This window comes from Apteryx mantelli, chromosome 30 (genome assembly GCF_036417845.1).
Source record: "Apteryx mantelli isolate bAptMan1 chromosome 30, bAptMan1.hap1, whole genome shotgun sequence".
Taxonomy (NCBI): domain Eukaryota; kingdom Metazoa; phylum Chordata; class Aves; order Apterygiformes; family Apterygidae; genus Apteryx; species Apteryx mantelli.
The window spans coordinates 1,396,063-1,422,659 of record NC_090007.1 but is presented as its reverse complement, the minus strand read 5'-3'; the positions used below and the strand labels follow the sequence as shown (position 1 = coordinate 1,422,659).

General features: G+C 71.6%; 3 protein-coding genes across 4 annotated transcripts; 1 reads left to right on the top strand and 2 right to left on the bottom strand.

Annotated features, from left to right (window-relative positions):
- The first annotated feature begins 725 nt into the window (after window positions 1-725).
- JAK3 (Janus kinase 3) lies at window positions 726-9,900 on the top strand. Its single transcript, XM_067313060.1, has 24 exons — window positions 726-791; window positions 1,377-1,586; window positions 1,813-1,936; window positions 2,083-2,194; window positions 2,899-3,044; window positions 3,127-3,424; window positions 3,555-3,677; window positions 3,754-3,911; window positions 4,193-4,304; window positions 4,557-4,743; window positions 5,400-5,521; window positions 5,608-5,739; window positions 5,862-5,946; window positions 6,037-6,170; window positions 6,518-6,656; window positions 6,785-6,936; window positions 7,213-7,363; window positions 7,462-7,601; window positions 8,033-8,222; window positions 8,444-8,568; window positions 8,757-8,929; window positions 9,010-9,127; window positions 9,411-9,521; window positions 9,605-9,900. Exons 2-24 carry the CDS (start codon window positions 1,385-1,387, stop codon window positions 9,719-9,721), a joined length of 3,351 nt encoding a protein of 1,116 aa, XP_067169161.1. The 5' UTR covers window positions 726-791; window positions 1,377-1,384; the 3' UTR covers window positions 9,722-9,900.
- Window positions 9,901-10,888: 988 nt separating this feature from the next.
- On the bottom strand, window positions 10,889-13,552 carry B3GNT3 (UDP-GlcNAc:betaGal beta-1,3-N-acetylglucosaminyltransferase 3). Its single transcript, XM_067312784.1, has 2 exons — window positions 13,503-13,552; window positions 10,889-12,237 (listed from the first exon to the last, which is right to left on the bottom strand). The coding sequence occupies exons 1-2, from the start codon at window positions 13,533-13,535 to the stop codon at window positions 11,104-11,106; spliced, it is 1,167 nt and encodes a 388-aa protein (XP_067168885.1). The 5' UTR covers window positions 13,536-13,552; the 3' UTR covers window positions 10,889-11,103.
- Window positions 13,553-14,125: 573 nt separating this feature from the next.
- FCHO1 (FCH and mu domain containing endocytic adaptor 1) lies at window positions 14,126-25,739 on the bottom strand. 2 transcript variants are annotated; one of them, XM_067312806.1, is made up of 29 exons: window positions 25,685-25,739; window positions 23,300-23,369; window positions 22,346-22,429; window positions 21,324-21,415; window positions 21,127-21,201; window positions 20,898-21,039; window positions 20,657-20,809; window positions 20,426-20,530; window positions 20,238-20,336; window positions 20,046-20,142; window positions 19,911-19,955; window positions 19,754-19,826; window positions 19,651-19,672; window positions 19,445-19,499; window positions 19,160-19,338; window positions 19,039-19,063; window positions 18,857-18,919; window positions 18,730-18,772; window positions 18,501-18,592; window positions 17,765-18,388; window positions 17,409-17,527; window positions 17,213-17,318; window positions 17,019-17,130; window positions 16,751-16,906; window positions 15,784-15,916; window positions 15,489-15,688; window positions 14,941-15,005; window positions 14,649-14,813; window positions 14,126-14,231 (listed from the first exon to the last, which is right to left on the bottom strand). In XM_067312806.1, exons 3-29 carry the CDS (start codon window positions 22,370-22,372, stop codon window positions 14,209-14,211), a joined length of 3,090 nt encoding a protein of 1,029 aa, XP_067168907.1. In that variant the 5' UTR covers window positions 22,373-22,429; window positions 23,300-23,369; window positions 25,685-25,739; the 3' UTR covers window positions 14,126-14,208. The 2 variants fall into 2 exon arrangements, with proteins under 2 accessions (XP_067168907.1, XP_067168908.1); XM_067312807.1 differs by lacking the exon at window positions 25,685-25,739 and adding an exon at window positions 24,490-24,506.
- Window positions 25,740-26,597: the final 858 nt, after the last annotated feature.

The following is a 26,597-nucleotide window of genomic DNA, read 5'->3' as shown; positions in this document are numbered from 1 at the left end:
CAGCCCCTGCCCCGTGGCTGGGCGCTCCCAGCCTCCCTCCCTAATCCCTGCAAACAGGGGAACTCCTCAGACAGGTTTGTGAGACTGCCAGTTCAGCCCATCCCTGCCCACGGCGAGAGCGGGGCCGCGGCCGGGTCCCCGGGGCGGCGGCGGGCAGCATCCCCCATCCCCTGCCTCCGGCTCCGCCGCTGCGAAGAAATGGTTAGAGCAGCAGAAAGGGAAAAACAACAAGCGGCGGCTGCCGGGGCCCCCCCACATCCGCCAGCCGCTGTGCGGAGCCGCACGCACGCAGCACCGCCACGGGCCCGGAGGCACGTGCGCACCTGGGCAGCACCCGGGCGAAGGGCCTGACCCCGTCCCCATCCCTGTCCCCAGCGGGGGGACCCCGGGGCGCATCCTTCTCTGCTCCCGGGGGAGAGGAGGGGATGGGGTGCAGGGATGCTCTGGCCAGGCCACTGTCCCGGCAGTTCCTGCGGCACGAGGAGGCGGCAGCACCGGCCCCGGGCACCCTGTTGCCCCCTGGTTGGGCTCTTCTTGCCCTCGGTGACTCCTTTCTGCCCCGGGGCCCCGTTACCCCCCCCCTTCTCTTGCCAGGAAGTTCCCAGGCGGTGCGGAGACGCTGTGGGCAGGAAGTCAGCAAGGGGATTTTTTTTTTTTTACTCTTCTCTTTTTCACTCGCAGCCTCCTTCGCAGTCCAGACACCCGGGTGCCGGAGGTGTCAGCGCTGCCCGGGACCCGCTGCCCAGGGCCGGAGCACGCCAGGCGCCAGCGAGGCCGCGGGACCGCAGCAGGTAGCGCGGCGGCTCGGCCGTGCGGGGACTTTGCGGGTCCAGCTGGCATGGCTGCCGGGGAGCGAGCGGCGGTGGGAAGGGCTGGGGAGGAACGGTTCATCCGCCTGGGGAAACTGCTGCGCACCTCAGTTTCCCCTTCCGCAAAACAAGTGCTGGGAGGCCCAGGACGGGCTGTTCCCAGCCCCAAGGATGCTGCAGGCTTTGCCGCGGCGTTTTAACCCCGTGGCACGAAAGATCCCCGGGGAATGGTGCTGGGAAGGGCGCGCGGGCAAGGTGAATGCCCCAGCTCCTGCCAGGAGCCCCTGGGCGCAGCTCCAGCGCCCGGGGACAGGGTTAAACCCCACCGAGCCCACGGGCGACTCTGGGTACCCGGCAAGGCAGAGCCGATGCGGCCGTGCAAGAGACCCCCCCCCCCCCCCCCAGCAGGGCATCGCGCTAAGACCGGAGGGTCCTTTCCCGGCAGCACAGCCAGGATCCCACCCCCACCCCCGCTAGCTGGGGTGACGCTGGGGGACGGACGGACGGACGGTGCCTCTGTGCGGGACCGCGCCGCCCCCGCACTGAGCACCCTCGCTGTTGTGACAGCGCTGGCCATGGCCCCGCTGGGCGAGGACACCCCGCTGATCGGGGAGCGCTCCTGCAGCCTCTCCTCCACGGAGACGGGGACGCTCCAGGTGCACCTGTACCACCGGGCGCAGGCCCCCCGCGCCGCCCCCGACTCCGCCGGCGTCCTCACCTTCACCTTCGGCGAGTACACGGCCGAGGAGCTCTGCGTCCGGGCGGCCAAGGCCTGCGGTGAGCATCGCCCCCCCCCCCCCCCCCCCCAGCAGCGGCCGGGCCCCGCTCTGCGCCAGCGTGGCGGGGACGGCCCCATAGGGACCCCCGGCTCGGTCCATCGCCAGTGCCACCCCCGGGACCAGAGGACCTGGGGGGGGGGCATGTAGCCCGGCCATGCAGCCCATGCCGGGGTTTGGCTGCGGCCATGGGGCCGGCGGTGGCACTGCCCTCGCTCTGTCCCCAGGCGTGCTGCCCGTGTGTCACTCCCTCTTCGCCCTGGCCACCGAGGATCTCACGTGCTGGTTCCCCCCCAACCACCTCTTCACCGTGGACGACTCCCGCAGCCAGGTGGTGGTGTACCGGATCAGGTACAGCCGCGGGCACCACGGCCAGCCCCGCTCCCGGCCCCAGCCCGGCCGGCAGGGCTCCCTGGGGAGTCTCTGATGGCTGATAAGGGCTGTGCACGCCCAGGCTCCCGGGGACAGAGCTGAGCCCTGTCTGCCCTCCCCGGCAGGTTCTTCTTCCCCAACTGGTGCGGGCTGGGACAGTCGCACCGGTTCCAGCTGATGAACGACCGGGCCAGCGCTGTCCTGGACTACCCCGTCATCGATTACCTCTTTGCCCAGGTGAGCCCTGCCGGGCTGGCGTCCCCGGACGCCCGGGTGTGCAGGGCGAGGTCTCATGTGGCTTCTCGAGTGTGTCGTACGTGTTAACCTCAGCGCGGCAACGCCCTTCACTGCGCCTGGCAACGTGCCACGCTCCTTCCCGGCCCCTGCGCCCACGCGCTCCCCGGGGCCGCAACGCCCGCGGGACGTTGGCTCAGCTGGAGCCGCCCGCCGGGTTTGGGAGCTGGGGTGGACACACGGGCAACCCAGCCGGGTCCTGCAGCACCCTCTTTTTGGGAGCCCGGGTTACGGCATGCCACGCTGGGCATGGGGTGCCCCCAGGTGCTGCAGTGGGGGCCGGTGTCACCCCTGTGCGGTGCCTGACCCAGGGACGGAGCTGGCTTTGCTCTCACCTGGGCACTGGCAGGAAACCAGAGGGAGGATGTGACTCACTCGGATGCCAAGGCACGGCGCTGGGGCCGGGGCCAGGCAGGGCCGGCATTGACACTGGCAGCCCCGGAGGCCACGGCAGTGGCAGGCTCAGCAGGATCTGCCCTGGATGCTCCCATTAGCCACGGACTCGTGCATGCGCCGAGGGGCGCACGTGCTCATGCATGCACCGAGGGTCGCACGTGCTCAGGGACTGCTGCGTGCTGGGTTGGACCGCGGGGCGAGGAGGGTGCTGGGGCCGGCAGGAGGCCCCGGCTGAGCCGCCCCGTCCCCAGTCCCGCAGCGACTTCATCGGCGGGCGCATGGAGGTGGCGCTGAGCCTGCAGACGCAGGAGGAGTGCCTGAGCCTGGCAGTGCTGGACATGCTGCGCATCACCAAGGAGAAGCAGCAGAGCCTGGAGGAGACCTTCAGCTGCGTCAGGTGAGCCGGGGGCGGCGCGGGACACCCGCGGCGGGGACCCAGCCCCGTTCCCCCGCCTCACCCACCACCGCCCCCCCCGCAGCTACAAGTCGTGCATCCCCGAGGGGCTGCGGTGCCAGATCCAGCAGCACAGCTTCCTCACCCGCAAGCGCATCCGCCGCCGCTTCAACAAGTCCCTGCGCAAGATCGGCAGCTGCCAGACGGACGGCCGCTACCTCAAGCTCAAGTACCTGCTGGACCTGGAGCGGCTGCAGCGGCGCTGGGCGGAGGAGAGCTTCCGCGTGCGCTCGCCCGGCGCCGGCGAGCGGGGCCCCGCCACCGACATCGCCATCCACGTGGCCGGCGAGAGCGGCGTCTCCTGGAGCTGCGGCGGTGCCGAGGTGCGGGCGGGTGGCGCAGCTCCCGTGGGCTCCCACGGCCCCGGCCAAGCCAAGCGTGGCGGGGGGGGGATGGGGGAACACCGGGGCGGCGTGCGGAGACCAGCCCCGCTCCTCTCCCCCTGCCCCGCAGAGCCGCCAGCACTTCTGCGACTTCCCCGACATCGCTGACATCAGCATCAAGCAGGCGAGCCGGGACAGCAACCCCGTGGAGAACCGCATTGTCACCCTCACCAAGACGGACAACCGGGTGCTGGTGAGCGCGTGGGGGCCGGGGGGCCGCGGGGAGCCCCGGCAGAGCCTCGGCCCCGCTCACCCCTCGCCTCGCGCAGGAGGTGGAGTTCCCCACGCTGCGGGAAGCCCGCTCCTTCGTGGCCCTCATCGACGGCTACTATCGCCTGACGGCAGACGCCCACCACTACTTCTGCAAGGAGGTGGCTCCCCCCCGGCTCCTGGAGGACATGGAGAACCAGTGCCACGGGCCCATCAGGTGGGTGCCGGTGCCCGCCTGCGCTGCCCCAAATCTCTGGGCAGCAGGGTGCAAAGCGGGAGAAATCATCTCAATAGCAGCAGCACCAGACCGGGTGCTCGGGTGCCTGCCGGGCTTGGGGACACCTGGGAGGAGGGACGTGCAAGGGAGGTGGCCTGCAGGACCCCTCGGATCTGCCCTGGCTCGGCCAGCCACCGACTCCTTCGGCGGGATGGGAGCCGTGCAAGGGCAGCTCCGCCCCACGCCCGGCACGGCGCCGACCCCGTCCCCACTGTTCGCAGTTCCGAGTTTGCAGTGAACAAGCTGAAGGTGGCGGGGAGCCGCCCGGGGCTGTACCTGCTCCGCCGCAGCCCGCAGGACTTCGACAGCTACCTGCTGACGGTGTGCACCGAGGTGAGACCCGCGCCGAGGGGACGCCTGGGCGCCTCCGGGGCTCCTCCACTCCAGCGTCCCCAGGCGGTCACCTAGAGAGGGGAGGGAAATGCAGGGCAGAGCCCCGGTGCTCGCTGGCACGGTGCCGGGACGGCAGCAGCGATGGCCCTGGCCACCCTCTCTCGTGCGCCGGGGGCTGCCCAGGGCGCCTGCGTGGGGGGCGAGGGGGAGCCCTGGAGCCCCCGCCGCTGACCCTGGCTCTCGGCCCCGCAGATCCGCTCCAGCCAGGACTACAAGCGCTGCCTGATCCGCAGGGACGAGGACGGCAACTTCTTCCTCTCGGGGGTGGCGCGGCGGTTCTGCAGCCTGCGGGAGCTGCTGGAGACCTATGGGCGCTGTGGGCTGCAGGCCGACGGCGCCCGCATGCGCCTGGCCGCGTGCTGCCCGCCGCAGCCCAAAGGTGACACCCGCCGGGGCCGGAGCCAGAGCCGGGGCCGGGCGAGGGGAGGGGAGGGCTGGGCATGCCAGCGGCACCACCGCAGCAGTGTGACATCATGGGGCGAGCTGTGTGACATCACAGCTGGCTGCATGATGTCACAGTGGGCTGTGTGATGTCACAGAGCAGGCTGTGTGATGTCACAGTGGGCTATGTGACATCACAGTGGGCTGTGTGATGTCACAGTAGGCTGTGTGACTTCACAGAGCAGGCTGTGTGATGCCATAGAGTGGGCTGTATGACATCACAGTGGGATGTGTGACATCACAGTGGGTTGTGTGATGTCATTGAGCAGGCTATGTGACAGCACAGCGGGCTGTGTGATGTCACAGCAAGCTGTGTGACATCACAGAGTGGGCTGTGTGGTGTCATAGAGTGGACTATGTGACAGCACAGTGGACTGTGTGACATCACAGAGCAGGCCGTGTGACATCACAGTGGGCTGTATGATGTCACAGTAGGCTGTGTGACTTCACAGAGCAGGCCGTGTGACATCACAGCGGGCTGTATGATGTCACAGTGGGCTGTGTGATGTCACACTGCCTGCTCCTGCTGCCGGTGTCGTGTCCGGCATGTCCCGGCGCGACACCCAGCCCCTCACCGCCGCTCTCCCGCCCCAGAGAAGTCCAACCTGCTGATCGTGCGGAGCGGCTGCCCCCGGCTGCCCTGCTCGCCCTCAGCCCCGCGCCGCAGCCTCACCCAGATGATGTTCCACAAGATCAACCCCGAGAGCCTCACGCAGGTATGGGGCAGTGGAAGGGGGCGCCGGCGGGACGGGGTGTGATGGGGAGGGACCCCTCGCCCCTAGCGTCCCTGCTCTCGTGGCAGGGCGAGAGTCTGGGCCAGGGCTCCTTCACCCAGATCTACAAGGGCATCAAGCGGGACCAGAAGGAGGACGAGTACTACCAGACCGAGGTGGTGCTCAAGGTCATGGACAGCAGCCACCACAACTGCTCCGAGGTGAGGCAGCCCCCGCCCCGTGCTGCAAACCCCCATGCATCCCCCGCAACGCCCCACACCGGTTGCTCCCGGGGTCCTCCCCGCAGCCTCAGCTTGGCCTGACACAGCCTCTCGCATCCCAGTCCTTCCTGGAGGCCGCCAGCATCATGAGCCAGATCTCCCACAAGCACCTCGTCCTGCTGCACGGCGTCAGCCTCGGGAAGGATAGTGAGTACCATGTCCCGGGCACCGCAAGACCACGCCACGCTCCCCGCAAGGGCATGCATGTGGAGGCCTGCCCGCCCTGTCTGCCCGCAGGTATCATGGTGCAGGAGTACGTCAGGTACGGGCCCCTGGACCTCTACCTGAAGAAGAACCAAGGCGAGGGCAAGGTGACAACAAGCTGGAAGCTGCAGGTGGCCAAGCAGCTGGCGTATGCCCTCAACTACCTGGTGAGTTGCCTGCTGGCGCAGCTCCACGCATCGGCACCGTGCAGTCAATGCACCCTGTGGCTCCCACGTGTCTGAGTCCTGCAGCTCCCGCAGCCTTGTCCCGTGGCTGCTCCATGTGCCGTCTTGCAGCTCCTGTGCATACGTATCCCATGGCTCCCACCCATCCATCTCCCACAGCTCCCATGCATCTGTGTCCTGTGGCATCCCAAGCCCTGAGTCCGGCAGACTGGAGGCAGAGCCTGGGCTGAGCATTGGGGCAGTTTATCCCTCCTGGAGCCGGCTCAGCCCCGTGCGTGGGGCTGGGGGCCAGGGCAGGGCTGCAGTGACGGTCCCTCTCCCCTCCCCAGGAGGACAAGAAAATCACCCACGGCAACGTCTCCGCTAAGAAGGTGCTGCTGACGCGGGAGGGGGACGTGGCCAGCGGCAGCCCCCCCTTCATCAAGCTCAACGACCCCGGAGTCAGCGTCACCGTCCTGGCCAAGGAGAGTGAGTGCCCGGGCTGGACGCAGGGGATGGCGGCGCTGGGGGACACCAGGCTCCTCGGCGCAGGGCTTGGAGGGGGGCATCAGGGCCCAGCCGGCGGGTGCTGAGTGGGGCCGTCCCGCTCTCCCCAGTGCTCGTGGACCGCATCCCCTGGGTGGCCCCCGAGTGCGTCAGCGACCCCAAGAGCCTGGCGCTCCCGGCCGACAAGTGGAGCTTTGGGGCGACCCTCTGGGAGATCTTCAGTGGTGGCAACATGCCCGTGAGTCTGCTGGAGCCACAGAAGGTGAGGCTGCACCGTCCCACCGGCTGCCCCATCCTGCCAGCTGTGCCGTCCCGCCAGCTACACCGTCCTGCGGTGCTCACCAGCCTTGGTGCAGGGTGGAGGTGGCTGCGGGAAGAAGCAGTAAATCCCCCCCAAACATCATCTCAAGCCTCGCATCCCGTAGTGTTTGGGTGATGCCCAGGGTGAGGGGTTCACGCAGCTTCCCAGGGCCTGGTGAGAAGAACTGGGGCCAGGCACCCTGCAGCATGGCTCAAGCACCCTCTCCTGTGCCTGCAGAAGCTGCATTTCTACCAGAGCGGCCTCCAGCTCCCTGCACCCAAGTGGACTGAGCTGGCCACCCTCATCGCGCAGTGCATGGACTACCAGCCCCAGGGCCGGCCCTGCTTCCGTGCCGTCATCCGCGACCTCAACAGCCTCATCACCTCCGGTGAGCCCCGGGCAGCTGGCGGTGATGGTGGGGTCCTGGCTGCCTGGGGTCCGTGCTGCCTGGGCCGCCCTCATCGCCTCACCTCCTGCCTCCCCCAGATTACGAGCTGCTCTCGGACCTGTCCCCCAGCGACGTGACACACCGGGACAGCTTCTGGGGGTACGAGCATGTCACCATGCGCCACGACCCCACGCTCTTCGAGGAGCGCCACCTCAAGTACATCTCGCTGCTGGGCAAGGTGAGGGCCGCGGCGGAGGGGGCTTGGTGTGGATGGGGTCCTGGGGGTGCCCGGCCCCGCCGGGGAGCTGCTGCACGGCCTCGCGGTCCTGCCAGGCGTCCCCAGGGCTCAGCAAACCTGACTTGGGGCTGAGCTTGCTGCAGGGAGCCCCCTCGTGCACACCCGTGCGCAGGGCGTGCAAGGCTTGGTGCACGAGTTTCTTGCTCCTCCCCTCTCACGGTGAGTTTAGGGGTGTGAAATACCCCCTGCCTGGGGGGGGGGGGGGGCTGCTCTGCCCTGCAAGGCTGGGGCTGCTCAGAGATGCTTGGCTTGTACCTGCTGCCTCACCTGCACGTGGGATCGATGGGATCCCACCCCGGGCACGGGGATGCGGCGGGGGGTCTCCCCAGCAGCCTGCACCCCCGACCGCCCACCTGGCTCTCCCCGGCCAGGGCAACTTTGGGAGCGTGGAGCTGTGCCGCTACGACCCGCTGGGCGACAGCACCGGCGAGCTGGTGGCCGTGAAGAAGCTGCAGCAGGACTCGGCCAAGGAGCTGCGGGACTTCGAGAGGGAGATCCAGATCCTGCACTCGCTGCAACACGACTTCATCGTCAAGTACCGTGGCGTCTGCTACAGCCGGGGTGAGCGTGGCCTGGGGTGCCCTGGGGCAGCAGGGCACGGGGTGCCGTGGGGCAGCATGGGGTGGCATGGGGCAGGATGGCCCCGGTGCTCAGCACCTAGCTCGGGAAACCCCCCCGGGAGACCCCTCCCCATGGCACAGCCAGCTCTGGAGCTGCCGTGCAGCAACACTGCCTGGACCCGGGCCGAAGGGGGCATCTGTGACGGATGTGCGTGCCCCCAGGGCGCCGCGGCCTCCGGCTCGTGATGGAGTACCTGCCCAACGGGTGCCTGCGGGACTACCTGCAGAAGAACCAGCACCGCCTGGACCACAGGACCCTGCTCCTCTACGCCTGGCAGATCTGCAAGGTGGGACCGCGGGGGCATGTGCCATCTGCCCTGCGCTGGCCGGGGAACGGGGTCCTGCTCTCCCAGAGGTGACCACAACTCATCCTGGGGTTTGCAGCCGAGCTGGGAACATCCCCATGGCCAGCGCGTGGGCCTGGCTGGCCCAGCTCCGCATGCGGGTCCCAGCGAACCCAGTGCCTCCCGCGCAGGGCATGGAGTACCTGGGGGCGCAGCGCTGCGTGCACCGCGACCTGGCCAACAGGAACATCCTGGTGGAGAGCGAGACCCACGTGAAGATCGGGGACTTCGGCCTGGCCAAGCTGCTGCCGCAGGACAAGGACTATTACGTGGTGCAGGAGCCCGGCCAGAGCCCCGTCTTCTGGTAAGGGTGAGCGTGGCCCCAGGGACGGTGCGGCACCGCGGCCCGGCCGGGCTCAGCGCTCAGCACCTTCCTGCCGGCAGGTACGCGCCCGAGTCCCTGGCTGACAACGTCTTCTCCCGGGCGTCCGACATCTGGAGCTTCGGGGTCCTCCTCTATGAGCTCTTCACCTACAGCAATAAGAGCAAGAGCCCCTCCGAGGTGAGACCCCCTCCAAGCCCCAGGTTTGGGGGTCCAGCTGCCCCCAGAGCGAGTGGCCCAACACCTGCCCCCCGTTACCTTTGGTGCAGGCTGCTCAGCTCGCCCGCAGCGCTGCATGGGCTGGGTTAATCCCCAATGGGGCCGAGGTGCCCTCGTGGCCCCAGGCACTCCTGCCTCCATCCATCCGTCGCTGTTCAGCCGCGGGGACCTGGCAGCTCGGGGGATGCCGGCCCCGGCTGGCCCCTGGGCGCCCCAACCTCACGGCCGGTCCCGGCACCCGCAGGAGTTCCTCCGCATGATGGGCACCGACAAGGCTGCGCAGATCATCTGCAACTTGCTGGAGCTCCTGAAGGACAACCGGCGTCTCCCAGCACCGGCGGGCTGCCCCGTGGAGGTGAGCTCCCCTCGCTGGGGCGGCGGGGCACCCTGGGGTGCTGCCCCGCTGCCCGCTCACGGCCCCCCCCGCCTCGCCCCCAGGTCTACACGCTGATGCTGAGCTGCTGGGCCTTCGCCCCTGGCGCCAGACCCACGTTCAGCGAGCTGGCGCCCAAGATCGAGGCGCTGCGCGACGGCCGCAGCAAGGCCCGCGGGTAGCGGGCAAGGGGCCGGAGTGAGGCTGGGCACCAGCGGGGCCGGACACCTCCCTCCCCGGCACGAGGCGGTGACAGATGGACACATGGATGCAGCGATGCTCCAACATGCTTTAGCGGCTCTGGGCATGGCGGCAGGGCCGGGCAGTGAGGGGTGTCACGGCAGCAGCCCACGGTCCAGGGCTGGCCCATTTCAGGCAGCGCAGAGCCAGGGGCACCACGGAGCTGGGCACGGACACGCCGAGCCTGCGCTGGCATCGCCCACTGCCCCTGCGGCTGTCCGGACCTGCCTGTCCCAGCCCCAGCGCTCACCCTCCCACGAGGACCAGAAACGTCCCCATAACCCCCCGGCATGCAATGGCAAACGCTGCTTTTCCCGCAAGGCAGGTGTCCGGGGCTGGGGCAAAGGAGCGCGCTGTGGCTCACCGCAGCAGGCACACGAGCAACGGCACCACCGCTCGGGCTTTAACCTGGCGCCTGCCCCCTTTCCACCCGGTACTGCCGCAGTCACAGCTGGACTTGGCCAATTTCAATTAAATTTTGGTAGAATTTGTCAATGGGACAAAGGCAAGGCAGAGAGGGAGAGGGAGAGGAGCCCCACGCGCACGCATCCCCCCCCCCCCCCGAAAGAAATGCTGCGGCATGAGCTCAACCCTCCTAATAGCCGCAAGTGAATCCCTTCGGTGTGGGGCTGGCTGGCAGAAGGGCGGCAGGTCACACTGGGTGCAGCCGTGTGAGCAGCACGTGCTGGTGGCTGACAGGGCTGGGGGGGGGGGGGGGGGCCGGGCACCGTCGAGCCACGGGGCTGCGAGAGAGCAGGGTGGGGGCGAGCAGGCTGCGGGGTCGCAGCCGAGCATGGGGGCCCCACGGCGCCGGCACGCACCGCGGCACAGCGAGCTCCGTGTGTGCCCGTGACAGCCGTCCCCGAGGCCGAGCAGAGCCAGATGAGGATCGCGAGCCCCGCGGGGGGCCGGGTGCACGGCCAGCCACAGGGAGGGGGCTGCATGGAAGGACCCTCCTGGGGGTTTCGCTCGCCCCCATCGCTCCCCATGGAGCAGGCAGCAATGCTCCAAATAAAAGCATGTGCAGACGCCCCCCTGCCCAGGCAGCCCCGGTGCCGCGGGAGCAGCCACATCCCCCCCAGGAAGGCACGGGACCGCACGCTCTCGTTTACAACACGCGCTCGTTTATTCTCATGCCGGTCTCGCTGTGCAGCGGGAGGGCAGAGCCCGGGGCCAAGGCGGGCAGGGACCCGACTCCGGGGGCAGGCTGGGCACGTGGAGGCGCTCACCGGACAACGCTGGACGCCTCTTGGCGCACCCAGGAGCCCCCGGCGCAGCCTGGCACCCCGGAGCCCCGGGAGCGAGCACCGCCGCCGCCGGGCGCTCAGGTGCTCGGGTAGATGCCCACCATCCTGCCGCAGCGCAGCCCGGGCTCGCGGATGGCCTGCCACATCAGGGCCATCTCGTAGGGCGCGAAGCGGTGCACCAGCAGCAGCTCCCGGTAGTAGCAGGGGTCGAAGGGCTCGGCCCTGGAGGGCACGTAGATACCCGTGGTCCGGATGCCGCTGTGCGAAGCCGGGGCCAGCCCTGCCTTCTCCAAGCACATGCCCAGGTAGACGTCGTCGATGGGGAAGAGCTCGATGTCCCGCGACTCCCGGTAGATGGTGCGGGCGGTGAAGCCGGACATGACCATCCCGCCGCCCCCGCAGTAGGGCGGGTACCGCTCCGAGGCCATCACCTGCGGGGGCACGTAGTACTTGCTGCCCTTGCTGCGGATGGGGCCCACGTTGGTGATGAGGTGGCCCACGAAGAGGTGCCCGTCCTCGGCGCTCAGCGCGAAGCGGACGACGTTGTCCGTGTTGACAAAGACGTCGTCGTCCCCATTGAAGACGAAGTGGACGCCGGGGCAGTTCTCCTCCAGCCAGGTGTGGAAGAGCACCTGCTTCAGTGTCAGGTTGAAGAAGGTGTCCCGGAAATCCCACTGCAGGATGTCGCCGTGCTCCCGCTGCTCCAGCTGCAGCAGCCGGTTCAGTTTGGGCGCCTCGGCGCCGCCGGGGGCCACTCCGCAGAGGAAGAGCCGGCGGACGCGGACCCCCGCCACCCACCGCTCCTGCCCCCACGTCTTGCGGATCGTTTCCCGGCGCACATAGTTCTCCGGCGAGGACTTGATGGCCAGGAGGAGGAAGATGCCGGGGGACCGTGCCGGCCCCCCACACTTCCCCGGCACGTCGAGCAGCGGGGCGAAAGCCCGGCAGTGCTTGTAGCGCAGGAAGTCCTGCACGTGGCCGGGCAGGGTGGCGAAGCCGGAGATGTTGTGCACCGAGGCGTTGGGGGTGCAGGGCGCGGGGGGCTCGGCCGAGGGTGCCGGCAGGCCGGCGGCGGCGCTGGGGCTGGGCTCGGGGCTGGCGGCAGCGCTCAGCCCAAGCCATTCATCGCGGGACAGCAGGTAGCAGAGCCCCAGCAGCCCCACGGTGCCCAGGCCCCACAGCTCCAGCCTGGAGCACCACTGGGACATTTTCTGCAAGAGAGGGGGGAGCGGGGCTCAGCCGGGCTGGTGCTCTCCGAAGGGGAGGGGACCCTGCGGATCCCCCCGTGCCGGCGATGACTGCGGAGGTCAAAGGCTCCCTCCTCGCTGGAGCAAGCCCTGCTTTGCCCCCGCAGTCTCTTTGCCTTGGGAGCACTGGCCAGGGCCCCCCCAGCCCCGTTACTTGCTCTCCGGCTCCTCCTAAGGACATGGCTGCCACGGGGGGACCCTGGCACGGCCCACGGACTGCTCCCTGGGCAGAGATCGTGGGGCAGCCCCATGCCCGAGCCTTCATCCCAGAGCCCGTCCTGCAAACCCAGGGGCCCCGCTGTAGCCAGGGCACGCGGCACAACCTGCCCGCTCGGCCTCGCCGCCGCTCCCCTGCTCTGGGACCATCCCGGGATGATCCTGCCTTTTCTCCCACCTCCCCTCCCGCCCTTTCGGCCCCCAAAACCTCCCTGAAGGGAGGGATGCTCCAGCGCCGGCAGACGCAGCCCAGCTCGGGGCTCGCAGCCTGGCAGCACCCTGCAGCCGGAGCGGGGAGCCCTCCCTGGGCTGGCCCCGCACCCGGCGGTCACGCTGCAGCGCAGGCACCTGCCACAGCGCAGGCACCCACTGCGGTCTTTGCCCTGGCACACCAAGGGACCAGGCAGGGCTGGGCACCCATGGGTGCAGGCAGAGCACTTGGAAACACGTGAGCCCCAGGCAGGGCAATAAACCCTGGAGAAGCTCCAGGTTGGGGCTGGTTTCAACGGGACAGAGGTCTTGTAACAGCCCTTCCCTGAGCTCCCGGAACAGCCCAGAGATAGCAAACACCGCTGGCACCTCCGGGGTGCAGCCCTGAAGCCAGGGACGGCCCAGGAGGGTGCGGGGACACGGGCGCCCCAGGGCCACGTTGGCTCCAGGGGGGTTGCCCGAAGGACAAATCTCGGCACGACCAAGGCGATGACCAGGCAGGTCCGGGGTGCACGGAGAAGCCGGCCTGGGTTTGGTGGCCCCAACCCTCGAGGAAAAACCACCCAGGCAGAGGCACCGCGGTGGCACGGGGACCCCGGCTGCATCTCACCCGCTGGGAGCTCACCGTCCCCGCGGGTGCGAGGGCAGAGCCTGCCCGGCCGGGAGAGGATCTCACACGGGGAAGTGCCACATCGGTGCCCCCGTTGCACCGCGCTGCTCCTCCGGCTGCACCGCGCTGCTGGCAACCCAAACCCCGGAGCCCCCCGCGCACCCGGCACCATCCGCCCCGGCAGCCCCGGTACCTTGGTGCAGCGCTGGCTGCGGCTCAGGGCCATCCCTGTGCCTCGGCCTCTCCCTGCGCGGGGAATGCCGCGGCCCCGGCAGCTGCGTTATCTCCTCTCCCGTGATCCTCCCACGGGCAGGTGCCGCGGAGGGAGGCCGCCCGCCCGCCCGCCCGCCCCGAGGAGCATCGCTGGCAGCCAAGGGGCGCTGCGAGGCCCTGCCGGGCTCCGTGCCTCAGTTTCCCCCGCAGCCCTGCCCGGCGGCGGGGGGAGCGCGGCGCGGCGCCCCGCGGGAGCAGCACACGCCAGCCGAGCCGCGTTGCCAAGGAGGCGCCGGAGCCGCCCGGGGAGGCGCCGCTGGCGGCCCCGACGCTCCCGGGGCCACGACACAGGCAGGAGCCGGCGGGAGGGGGGGGTATTAGAAAATAAAGTGTTTAATAAAAGAGCAGCTCCTGCTCCCTTCACAGCACAGAGGAGGACGGGGGGGGACCATCCTCCAGCCAGCAGGAGACGACGGTTACAGCCAAGGCGACCACGGAGGGGAGCCAGGAGGAAGAGGAGGAGGAGGAGGGCTCTTATCCGGCCAGCGCAATGCCGGGGCCTTCGCCAGGGCCCCGGTGGTGGCCGGCAGCACCCCCTGCCCGGCCAGCCTCCAGCCAGTGTTTTGAGTTCAAACCACCACGGGAAAGCCCGGAGGAGCTCGGAGGATCCGAGGGGCAGGCGATGCTCAGGACCCAGCCAGGTAAATCCCTGCGGGAGGAACGGCGGCGAGGAGGGGGGCAAGTGCAGCCAGACGGGGCCCGCGGCCAGCCGGAGGGGTCCCCGGTGCCGAGCCGGGTCACCGGCGCCATCCCCCAGCTGGGCACTGCTGCAGGACAGGCCGCAGCGAGGGGCAAAGGGAGCCCGTGCATGTCGGAGCCACGGGGAGCGGGGAAGAGACCTGGGCACCCCGGGGCCGTGGAGAGCGGGCATGGGACCCTGTGCACCCTATAGCTGCAAGGAAGGGACCCTGTGCACCCTATAGCTGCAAGGAAGGGACACTGTTCACCCCAGGGCTTTGGGAAAGGACCCTGTGCACCCCAGGGAAGGGACCCTGTGCACCCCAGGGCTTTGGGAAAGGACCTTGCACACCGCGGGGACGGGACCTTGCACACCCAGCAGCGGTACCTGTGGCAAACCTCTTCTTGACCAGCGACATGCGGTAGCCGGCGCTCGCCAGCTCCACCTCGACGCCCGACAGCGTGCTGCCCTCGCTGGTGAACTGGGCCGCCACGGGGCTGGGCTTGCTGGGCCCGTAGAGGGGCTCCCAGCTGGCCGAGAGCCGGCCGCAGCCTGGGGGCGAGCGCAGAGCTGGAGGGGGCGGCGCAGAGCCCCCGGCCCCTCGTCCAGGGGGCCGAGCTAGGAGCCAGCCTGGGGCCAGCTGCTGCTGCCCAGGCACCCCCAGCCCCTGCGGCCTCACCTCCCTGGCCCGGGGCCCCGGGAACGTCCAGCAGCCGCCAGAGCAGCCTCTTCTCCTCCAGGTTCCTGCAGGACACGTGCACGTGGCCAGGGCAAGACCCCCAGGCAACCCCAAACCCCCCAGCTCCATCCTATCCCGACACCACCAGGCAACCCCAAACCCCCCGGCTCCATCCTATCCCGACACCACCAGGCAACCCCAAACCCCCCGGCTCCATCCTATCCCGACACCACCAGGCAACCCCAAACCCCCCGGCTCCATCCCGACACCCCCAGGCAACCCCAGACCCCCCAGCTCCATCCCATCCCAACACCACCAGGCAACCCCAAACCCCCCGGCTCCATCCCGACACCCCCAGGCAACCCCAGACCCCCCAGCTCCATCCCAAGACCCCCAGACAACCCCAAAGCGCCGTCCCTGCCCGTCCCCTTGGCTCCCGCACCCCGGGCGTCCCTGCCTTCTTCCCGGTTCTCCCAGCCTGGGATCCCCTCTGGCGCAGGGGGTGTTTTGGGGCCGGGGAGCCCCGATCCGCCCCCCCCCCCGCTCACCAGCTGGCCGCGGGCTGCAGCCGCACGTTGGTGACGGGCTCCTCCACGGGCAGCAGCACCTGGACGTTGGCGAGGGGCACGGGCACGGCGAGGGCGCCGGCGTTGTAGCTGTACTCCACGCTGACCCGCGTGGCGCCCGGCGAGCAGTCCCAGCGCACGCAGAGCTGCAGCGGCGCCGAGCCCGGGCCCAGCTTGGAGAACTGCGGGGGCAACCGGCAGCCTCAGCGGGGACCGAACCCCCCGCTGCCCCCCCGGGGGGGGACCCAGGAGTCCTGGCCCTTTCCCCGGGGCTCACCTGGTACTTGAGGAGCGCCACGTTGTAGTAGGAGGCCGCCGGGCTCTGCTCCGCCTGCTTCTGCAGGTGCCCCGTCAGCGCTGCCATGTTCAGCCAGAAGTCCTTGGTGCTGGGGTCGCTCTGGGACGGGTCGCTGCGGGCAGGGGGGCAGAGCGCTGCGAACCCCCGCCACCGCCTTCGCCCGCTCCCGCGCCCCCACGCACCCCGTCGTCCCCAGCTCCCCGCCACCGCCTTCGCCCGCTCCCATGCACCCCGCTCCTAACTCCCTGCTGCTGCCTTGGCTGCCTCCAAGGATGCCTGGGCACCCCGCACACCCCACTCCCAGCTCCCAGCTCCTGGCTCCGAGGATGCCTGGGCACCCCGCACACCCCATTCCCAGCTCCCAGCTGATGCCTTGGTTACCTCCAAGGATGCCAGGCACCCTGTGCATCCCATTCCCAGCTCCTGGCTGCTGCCTCTGAGGATGCCTGGCACCCTGTGCACCCCGTTCCCAGCTCCTGGCTACCGCCTTGGCTGCCTCCAAGGATGCCAGGCACCCCGGGCATCCCGTTCCCAGCTCCTGGCTACTGCCTTGGCTGCCTCCAAGGATGCCTGGGCACCCTGCACACCCCATTCCCAGCTCCCAGCTGCTGGCTCCAAGGATGCCCAGGCATTCCGTACACCCCATTCCCAGCTCCCGGCTGATGCCTTGGCTGCCTCCAAGGATGCCCAGGCATCCCGGGCATCCCATTCCCAGCTCCCAGCTGCTGGCTCCGAGGATGCCTGGCACTCTGTGCAGCCCGTTCTCAGCTCCCAGCTGATGCCTTGGCTGCCTCCAAAGATGCCAGGCACTGCAGGCATCCCATTCCCAGCTCCCGGCTGCTGCCTCTGAGGATGCCCGGCACCCCGTGCACCCTGTTCCCAGCCACTGGCTCCGAGGATGCCCGGCACCCCGCCGCGTGCCCGGTGCCCCCACGCTCGCCCGCACCTGTAGAGCAGCTCGGCGTTGGGTAGGAACTGCTCGATGGCGCCCGCGTTGACCAGGCGGAAGCTCAGCACCGGCGGGGCCAGGCTGCCGCTGAAGACGCGGACGATGCCGGCGGGGAAGGACATGGTGAGCTCCCCCGTGACCTTCACCAGGCAGCTGCCGGGGAGAGCGACGGGTCAGCCCCCGCCCGGGGGGGCCGCAGGAGCCGCCGGAGCCGGGGGGGGGGGGGGGCACCGCGCAGCCCGGACCCCCGCGGCCCCGTCCGTACCTGTCGGAGTCGCGGCCCTTGAAGTAGGCGTGGATGTACTCGGTGAAAGCCGTGGCCACGGGGAGCGCGTCCTGCGAGCCCAGCACCACGGGGCTGGGGCCCCGCGACAGCCCTGGGGGGGGGGAGAGGCAGGCAGGGGTCAGAGGCCCCCCCCCCCCGGTGCAGCCCCCTCCCGCCCCCCCCGCGGGACCCACCGAGCGCCGGCTGGGAGACGGCGAAGAAGCCGCGCTCGCCCAGGCTGGCGGGCGCCGAGTGCGAGGGGCCGCAGCTCCAGGAGGGCGACGGGCTCAGCGAGCACGACTGCAAGGCGAGAGGGCATCAGGGGGGTGCTCGGGGAGGGGGGGGACACCCGCGTGCCCCAGCTCCCCCCCCCCATCCCCAGCCACGCACCAGGTCGGTGTTGCTGCCGACGGCCTGGCCGGCCGCGGGCCGCTTCGTCCGGGAGCGGCGAGGGGGGGCCACGAGCGGGACCTCGCGGGGCGCCGCACTGGCCCGAACAGGGGGAGCATCTGGGGGGGGGAGCACAAATCGGGGTGAACGGGGGGGGGGGGGGGGGGGGGGACACAAGGGGACAGAGCTGGCCCGCTGGGGAGCACAGCTTGGGGTCCTGCGGGGCTAAAACTAGGATCTCACCACTGCAATGAGCTTAGCAGGTCTCAGCCCGGCTTTGCACCAAAACCGGGGGTGAGACCCTCTGCCCAGACAGGTCGGGGGGCAGAGTTAAGGTTAAAACGCCTTGGACTCACCGGGCTCAGCCTGCGGCAGGGGCGCTGCCAGCGTGCCACCCTCGGAGAGCCTCATCCCGGACCCTTGGCACGTCCACGGAGAGGGGCTGGAGGACTCACCGCCGCTGGGGGGGGCCGGGGAGGAGGAGGAGGAGGAGGCCGAGTTGGAGGAAGGCCGGGGCTGCGGGGGCCGGTCCCCGCCGGGGCTGCGGGGCCTGGCCCAGGGCGAGGGCTCCCCGAAGGGGTCGGGCGAGGGGGCTCGGCGGGGCGCCGGGCCGCTGGGGCAGCGGGAGCGTCCCCTCGCCGCCGGCCCCACGTCCTCCCACGGCCCCTCGGCCCCGGGGCCGCTGAAGACGGCGAAGCCGGGCAGCTCGGGGAGGCGGCCGGCGGGGCTGCGCGGCCGCGGCCAGGCGCCCGGCTCCTCCGCGGGGGACGGGGACGAGGACGGCGGCGGCGGCAGGTCCCGCGCGCCGCCCCGCTTGGGCAGGGGGCTCTGCGGCGTGCCGGGCTGCGGCGTCCACGGCCTCGAGTCCGGCGAGGGGCCGGGCGCGGGGTGCGACGGGGAGTCCAAGCCCGAGTCTTCCACGTTCTCCGGGGAGGAGGAGGAGAAGGGGGACGAGGAGGAGGTGACGTAGGCGCGGGACGCTGCGGAGAGACCCCGGGGCTGGCGGAGCGCGGCGGGGCGGGCACCAGCCGCGGCGCCCCGGACGCCTGGGCCCCCTGGCCCCCTCCGCCCTCCCCTGCCGCGACTCCTCACCCGAGAAATCCTCCGCTTCGAAAGCCGACTCCAGCGGGGGCCCGAACAGGGCTGCGGAGGGCACCGCGTCCGGCGGCGCTTTCCCGGGGCAGCTGCCGGCGATGGGGCGAGTCAGCGCCTGGCCACCCCATGTCCCCCCCCCACCCAGGGCCGGACGCCGGCGGGCACCGGTGCATCTGTCCCCAGGGACCCCGGCGCTTTGCCCCCTGCCCGCGCAGGACGCCCGTACCTGTTCACCTGCGCCCCTGGGTGCCCCTTCGCAGCGCCGTCGCCTGCAGGGAGAGGGGACAGTGGGGACGCTGCAGAGCCACCGCACCCCCCCCATCCCTGGGGACCCCCCCCCGGCACGGCCTCACCTGCCGCCGGGGTCTCCTCGGGGTCCGGCTCGGCCGGGGCAGGGGCCAGAGCGGCCACGTGGCCTGGGGGAGGAAGGGGACGGGCGGCGTTAGGGGACAGGGACCCCCGGAGCGGGACCCGCTGAGGCGCCAGCCCTGCCGGCCGGGGAACGACGCGGGGGACCCGCCGGGGTGGCACTTACGGGACGACTGTCGCTTCACGGTGCCCTGCAAGAGAAGGAGGGAAACGGGGTCAGTCTGGAAGGGGGGGGGGTCCCAGCACGGCCACCCCAGGGACCCCGTCCCCGTCCCCGCGCGCCTCACCCCGACGCCGGGGGGCAGGATGAGGTTGCCCACGGTGGCCTTGAGCTGCTCCACGGCGGCCTCGGCGCTGCCGCCCGCCTCCCGCGGCTGCACGGGCTTGATGTGCACGTAGAACTTGCGGGGCTCGTCCTCGTCGTAGTCCGAGTCGCTGGACGAGCACGCGTGGTTCCCGGCCTCGGCTGCGCCGCCGTCAAGGCAATGCCCCCACGCTCGGCGGCCCCCCCGGGGACCCAGGCGTCCCCAACCCCCCTCCACCAAACCCAGCCCGTCCCAGTGCAAGGATATTGCAGGCGACGTCCGGGCGCACGGTGAATCCGTCCTCGTCCACCTCCGGGCCGGCCTGCGGGGAGACGCGCAGGGAGACGCTCGCCCCCCCCCGGTGCTCCCAGTGCTCCCAGTGCTCCCAGCCAGGCCGGGGGGGGGGCAGGGGGGAAGCAACCCCCCCGCTCCGCGCCGGGGGTCGGTGCCCCACGCGGCGGGGGGCTACTCACCACGTCGGGGTCCGGCGACTCCCTGGGGGAGAGAGGCAGCGTTAGCGCCCCGAGGCGGGCGGGGAAGGGGGGGCGCGGGGGGCGCGGGGGGGGGGGGTCTTACACGGCATCCCGGTCCCTCTCCTTGCGGCTCAGCCCGGGGATGCGGAAAGCCTTGCTACGGCTCCTCTTGGGCCCTGGCGGGACGGAGGGGTGAGCGGCGCCCGCGGGCGGCCCCGGCCCCGGCCCCGCGGGGCTGCCGGCTGCAGAGACGTACTTGCCTTCCTGCGCTGGCGCCAGCCGGTACTCGTCGAAGTCCAGCGCGCCTGCGGCGGGCAGCGGCGTTAGCGGGGCGCCGAGCGCGGCGGCGCGACGGGGCAAGGGGGAGCCCGCGGGGCCCCGCGCCCGCGCCTCACCTGGCCGCTCGCGCCCCGTGCCCTTGCTCTCGGCAAACCTCCGCAGCAGCATCTCGGTGCCGATGTTCTCCACGTTCTGCTTGAACTCCTCGTGCACCTGCAGGGCAGAGGCGGAGGGGGCCGCTGCGCCGGGGCGCCGGGGACAGCGCGGCTCTGCCCCCGCCACCACCGCCGCGGCCCCCCGGGACCCACCTGCCCGATCTGCACGTGCGTGTCCTCCACCGAGTGCGAGTAGGAGCCGATGAGCCCCTTCATGTGCCGCAGGTGGGCTTCCTCCACCTCCTGGAAGCGCTGCGGGCGGAGGGGGGGGGGCTCAGCGGGGCCACCGGGGCCCCCCAGGGCCGCCCGCAACCCCCCCCGGGGCCGCCGCTCCGACCCACCACGGCCGAGTCCAGCATCCTCTGCTCGAAGTCGGCCCGTGCCGCGTTGTACTTCTCCACGGCGCGCCGCAGCGCTTCGCCCGCCTTCTTGGACTTGAGCTCTGCCTGCGGGCAGGAGGGGCAGGCGTGAGCGCGGGGACGGACAGACAGACAGGGGGGGACGACCCCAGCACGCGCCCCGGCCGAGCCCGGCGGTGGGGATGGATGCAGCACGGGGACGCAGGGTCTCACCTTGTCGATCTCCTTCTGGCTGGTGCCCTCCTTGCGGAGCCGCTCGTACTCCTGGCACTTGCTGTGGTAGCTCTCCTTGGACTTGGGCAGCAGCTGGGCCACCCCGTGCAGCAGCTGGACGGCCTCCAGCGTGCCCGACACCTCCTCCTTGGACTGGGGAGGGCGACACGGGGGTGGGCGAGGGGAGGCGGCGGGGCCGGCACCCTGCCCGGGGTAAGGGGGGGGGGGACGGGACCGGTACCTTCTTGTGCACCCGGCCCTGCTCCTCGCCGTAGCGCGAGATCTCCTTGATGAGGTCGTGCAGCTTCTTCATCAGCTCCAGGTGGCACAGGGCCAGCTTGTCCGAGGAGATGCGGAAAACCTCCCAGAGCGGCGCGAAGGTCCTGGCGCGGAGCCGGCAGGGCCTGAGACGAGCTGCCCCGGCCGGCGGGCGCCGCTCCCCGACCCGCGCCGCTCTCGGCCCCGCTCACCCCAGCTGGGTCCCGTTGGTGGCCATCTTCGACAGCTTCACCATGGCCTTGGCGTAGTTCTCCTCGATGGCAGCCCTGCGCACGGGCAAGGAGGGGGTGAGAGACCTCCCGCAGCCCGAGACACCCCCCCCCCCGGGGCTGGTGCCCCCCAGCCCAAGGGGGACCCGCGGGAAGGGACCCTGGGAACCCCCCGGCACCTCTCGCGGACAAAGTCGGCCAGCTCCTTGGTGGAGATCTGCCCGTGCTTCATGTTGTGGTAGAGCACGTCAAAGCCGTGGTTCTTCTCACCCTGGAGGCGGGGGGACAACGCGGTGAGGGGGGGGCAGCCGGGTCGGGCTGCAGCGACCCACCCCCAGCCCGGGGTGCAGGATGCCTGGGCCCCCCCGGGCAGGAAGGGGTGGGCTGAGCCCGGACTCCCGGGCTCTATTTCGGGCGCTGCCCGCTCAGCCGGCGCGGCGGCGCGGGGGCGGCGCTTTTCCTCCGTGGGCGGCCAAGGCGCCGGAGCGCGCTCCGCGCGGGGAAACTGAGGCAGCGCAAGGAAACCACCCGCCCGGGGCCAACGGCGGCCCGAGGAGCCCAGGCGTCCTGGCGCCCTGCCCCGCTTCCCCGGCGGCGGCGGCTTCAAGAGAGAGGAGGCGGCGCGGGGCTGAAAGGCGAGAGGAGAACAAGGCGGCCGGCGGCTCCGGCTCCGGCCGGGAGAGTCGCCTAGCGACACCGTCCCCTCCGGCATGCCAATGGGAGCCGCGAGGCCGGGGGGGGCCGAGGGGGCCTGTGGCACTGGTCGCCGCGCTGCCTCAGTTTCCCCAGCGCAAGGACAAGGGGGTCCCGGAGGCGCCGGGGGGGTGAGCCGTGTCCGCGGGGCAACGCTCCCACCCCGCTGCCAACACGCGCAGGGGTCCCGGCCCCGGCGAGGCTCCGACCCGGAGCGCAGTGGCGCCGGCTGCACCTCGCGCTGCAGACTTCCCCCGGGCCGCGGAGATCCCCGGCGGGAGGCAGGGCGCTGCCGGCACCAAGTTCCCCTTTCGGCGCGGCGGGCGCCGGCTCCCGCGCCCCGTCGCAGCTCCCCGCGTGCCCCCTTCCCAGGTCATTCGGAGCATTAATGGAAGCGCGGGGCATTGCAAAGGCGGAATTAATCCCCAGTGTGCCGCCCCCCCCCCCCCGGGGGGACGAAGCACCCCCGACCCGGGCACAGGGGCCCCCACGGGTGCCCTCGGCTTACCCAGAAGTGCTCGGCGAAGTAGGACATGGTGGAGGCGCGCAGGGCGCGGGCCGCTCGCCGCCCCGCCGCTCAGCTCCCGGCGCCCTGGGGACAGAGCGAGGGCGCTGACCCCGCATGGGGGTCCCGCCAGGACGCCTGGGCCCCCCTCCCGGCGGGATGCCACCGCGGACGCAGCCAGGGCATCCCAGACCTCCCCCCCACACCCCAAATCGCTTCGCGGCGGCAGGGGCAGCCCGGGGGGTTTGGGGGCTGCTGGCCGGGACCCCCGGGGAGGGGGGCAGCCCCGGCAGGGCCCCCCGCATTTTGGATGGGTTCAGCCAGGAAATCGGCTTGCAGCGGCGGAGCCGCAGTGTCCATGGAAACTGTGCGCCGTGCACCCGCACCGCGCCGTGCACCCGTGCCGCACACCTGCGCCGTGCACCCGCGCCGCGGCGGCTCCACGCGCCCGGCCCCACGGCGGTGGCGGTGGCGGCGGGTGCCAGGCACCCCGGAGCAGCCGGGGCGGCGCGCTGGCCCGACACCAGATACGCAGCTAAATAATAAATGAGCGGCTGCTGCGGCCGCTCCTCCTCCCGGCCGCGCTCCCCGCACCGCCCCGGCCCCAAGGCAGCCGCTGCGCCCCCCCCCCCCCCCAGGGAATCGGGGCCCAGGAGTCCTGCTCCCCACCCCCACCCCGAGGCCTGAACCGGGCCCTGCAAACCCAAATGCAGCCGGGATGCTCAGCGCCGGCGGCTCCGGGCACCGCGGGCACCGGCCCCCGTTCGGGGACCGGGCTGGACGCCGTGGGGCCGCGCGCCCCAGTGCCCCGTTCAGCCCGCGGGAGAAAAACAGGAAACCAGAACATCTTGTGCATCGCCGGGGTTGGGGTTTTTTTTCTTTCTTTTTTCCTTTTTTCCATCGCAACGGGGAGGGCCCAGGCCCGGGCGCGGGGGGGCCCAGCCCTGCCGGACTCACCCTGGGCTGCTGGCGGGCTCGCCGGGCTGCCCCGCTCATCCTCGGTGCGCCAGGCCGCCGCTGCGGGGGTCTGCGGAGAGAAACCGGGGTTACGGGGCGCCCCGGCCACCCCCCGGCTCCAGCTACCCCCCCTTGGAGCTCAGCCACCAAGCAGGAAGCGCCGGGGCAGGGGACTGGCGGAGCCACCTGTGTCACGAGCGGGGCGGGCTCAGCGGAGGCCTCCACCGCCACTTCCCCTGACACATGCGCCCCGACCGGCAGCCACACTGCCACCGCGGCGCTTCCCGCCTGCGAGCGCCCCGCAGGTGGGGAAAGCGAGGCAGGGCCCGGCGGGGAGAGGGACCCAGGCGTCCGGGGGACTGGCAGCAGCAGCGGAGGCAGCGCGGAGGCAGAGACGGGGGTGCAACGCTCACGCAACAGCGGCACAGCAGCGCCTGCCACGCTCCACACCTCCATCTCGCGAACGCCTCCATTAACCCCCGCAGCAACGAGGGGAGCGGGGGGGAAGCGAGGGAGCAGCCGGGGTTGCACCTCTTCCCTTGCAACCTCCGCTGCATCTGCTGGGGCGCAACCGCAGGGAGCAACGGGCACCGGCACCGGGCACCTGCAGCACGGCTGCTCCCTCGGGCTGCCCTGGGGAAGCAAGGTGCCCCAAATCGCTTCCATTTGCAGCAAAGCCAGGAGCAGGATGGGAGCGCGCAGGTGCACGTGTGGATGTGCACGGCCAAGCGCGCGGCTCCGGGGCTGGGATTTGCACCCAGGAGTCCTGGCTCCAGCCCACCTCGGCCTCCGGGAGCTCATTGCACCCTTCCCACCGCCCCGGGCTGCTCCTCTTGCCCATCTCAGCCTCAAGTGATGGTGCACGCACTGAGCCGCCTCGCCTCGAGCCTTGCCCGGGGCGGGCAAGACAGGCCGGATCCAGTCCCTGCTCCACGGCAGGAGAAGGAGGGAAAAATCCTGGGATGCTCGCGGAGCAGGGGCTCCCCAGCCTGCACCGGCCACGAGGGAGCTGAGGCACCTCGAACTTGTCACACCCAGCACGCAGAGCTCGCCGTGGCCGCGGGGGCCAAAGTCCCGGCGAAAGCCCTGAGACGGCAAAAGCCACCGAGGGATGATGTCCCCGAGCAAGACGGGGGCGACTGCAGGGCCACGTCCCGGGAAAAGGGGCAGGGGAGGACACGGGTGCTCACGCGTGCAGCAGGTGAACGGCAGAGCCGACGGTCCCTGCGGCAGGGGGAGCGGGCACCAGGACGCGCTGCAGAGCTGTCGGTGGGTCGGGGGGGGACACGTCCCGGTCCAGCCCGCCGGCCCCAGCGCCCGCAGCGATGACCTTCAGCGGTGCGCGGCCGTCCCTGCCGACACCGCCGGTGCGGGGACGGCCGCGGCGGGTGGCAGCGGCACAGGGTGCGCAGCACGGCCCGGAGCCCGGCGCACCAACAGCAGCGCAATAAAGCGGTGCATGGAGGAGCAGGGTGGCGGGTCGCCCCCCCCCCAGCGAGCGTGGCCCCCGCCTCACCTGGCGGCGCCGGGGGGGGGCTCGGGGGAGGTTCACACCTTCCCCGGCCACCGCGAGACGGCCGGATTCAGCCCTGCAGGAGGGATCCGGTCCCGGGGGATTCGCTGCACCTGCCCGTGGTGGGGCTCGCGCTCGGGCAGGTGATGCTCAGCGGGTGCAGGGGGGGCTCGGGGGTGCAGGGGGGGCCCTTGCACCCCGGATTTGCCCTGCGCTTCCCCAGGCAGCTCTGCCAGGGAAGGGCAGCGCAGCAGGTCCCTGCGGGAAGGGGGCAGCAGGGAAGGGGAGGCCCTTGCAGCGCACTGGGTAGCGGATGCACCCCCAAGTCCCCTCCACCCGGAGGGGGGGTGCTGCATGGGGGCGCCCCCCAGGCCTGGGGCAGCGCTTGCAGCGGCGGGGCTGCGCCGTGCACAGAGCGGGGAGCGGCTGCAGGAGGGGTCTGGCGGGGGGGGGGGGGGCGCCCCGATACCTGGGGAGGGGGCGCGCTGCAGGGGGGCCGTGCCCCACAGAGGGGGGATTGTGCGGGGTGGCAGCAGCCCCCGAGGAGGGGCTGCCCCCCAACATCCACGGGGGGAGCCTTGCAGGGCTGCACCCCACACACACACACACGGGGGGGGGGGGGGCTGCCCCCAACCCCCAGGACGGGTTTGCATTGCAGGGGGTGGGTGGGTGAACCCCACGCACGGAGGGTGTGTGTGGGGGGGTATTTCGGGGCCGCTGCCCCCCAACACCGGGGGGTGGTCTTGCAAGGAGGGGGGGTCACCTCCATGCACGGCGGGGGGCAGGGCGGCACCCCGCGCCCAGGGGAGGGGGCGTCTTGCGGGGGGAGAACCGCGGAGGGGGGGAGGGAGGGCGGCCCGGGCCGCACTCACCTGGCGGGGCCGCGCCGCCCCGGCGCTCCGCTGCCGCCGCCGCCGCCGCCGCCGCCGCCCCGCGCGCGCTCCGGGGCCGCGGCCGGCGCGGGCGGGCGCGAGCCGGCGCGGGAGCGGCGGCGGCCCCGCCCGGCCCCCCGGCGAGGGGCGGTGCCCGCGCTCCCATTGGCCAGCGCGCCCGGCAGTGGTTACAAAAGGAAACAGCCGCCGCCTCTCATTGGCCCGGCCGCTGGCGATGTTGCCATTCAGGAGGGGGGGTGATTTGCATATTTAAAGGAGCCGCCGCCTCTGCGCTCGACACCCCCCACCACCACCACCCTCCCGGGGAGGTGCCCCCCTGGGCGGAGGGGAGCAGCGGGGAGGCCCCGGCAGCGCGGGGGTGCACGAGCAGGTGCAAACCCCCCCCCCAGCCCGGAGCCGCCAAACTCACCCCAAAGCCGGCGCCCACCGGGGGCTCCGCAGCCCAGGGGCGGCGGTGGGCGAGAGCGGGGGCTCCCGCGCGGGACTGCGCTGCTGCCTGATGCCCCCCGTGCGCCCCGACCTGCATCTAACGCCTCCAGGCTGCTGTAACCCCCGGAGCTAATAGCTCTCAGCCGCGTCGGGCTGATGGTGGTAATTGCTACTGCACTTAATCCTGCATCCAGTGCGGTGATCCCGCAGCGCGCCCAACGCCGAATCCTGCCCCCACGGCGGTGACCAGGCGGCGCCTAGTCCGACGCCGCTTGCAGCTCCCTCCCCTGCGGTGGCAAGCGAGGCGTCACCAGCCCGGCTCGGCTTTGCACCCTGCCCGTGACACCCGGCGTCTCGCACCCGTGGCCGCGGTGAGCTCATGCTCCAGCTCCGGCTCCGGCTGACACCGGGGCGGGCGGCTCCGCTGGCAGCTGCAGGGCGGGAGGATGCCGGGAGGCCAGAT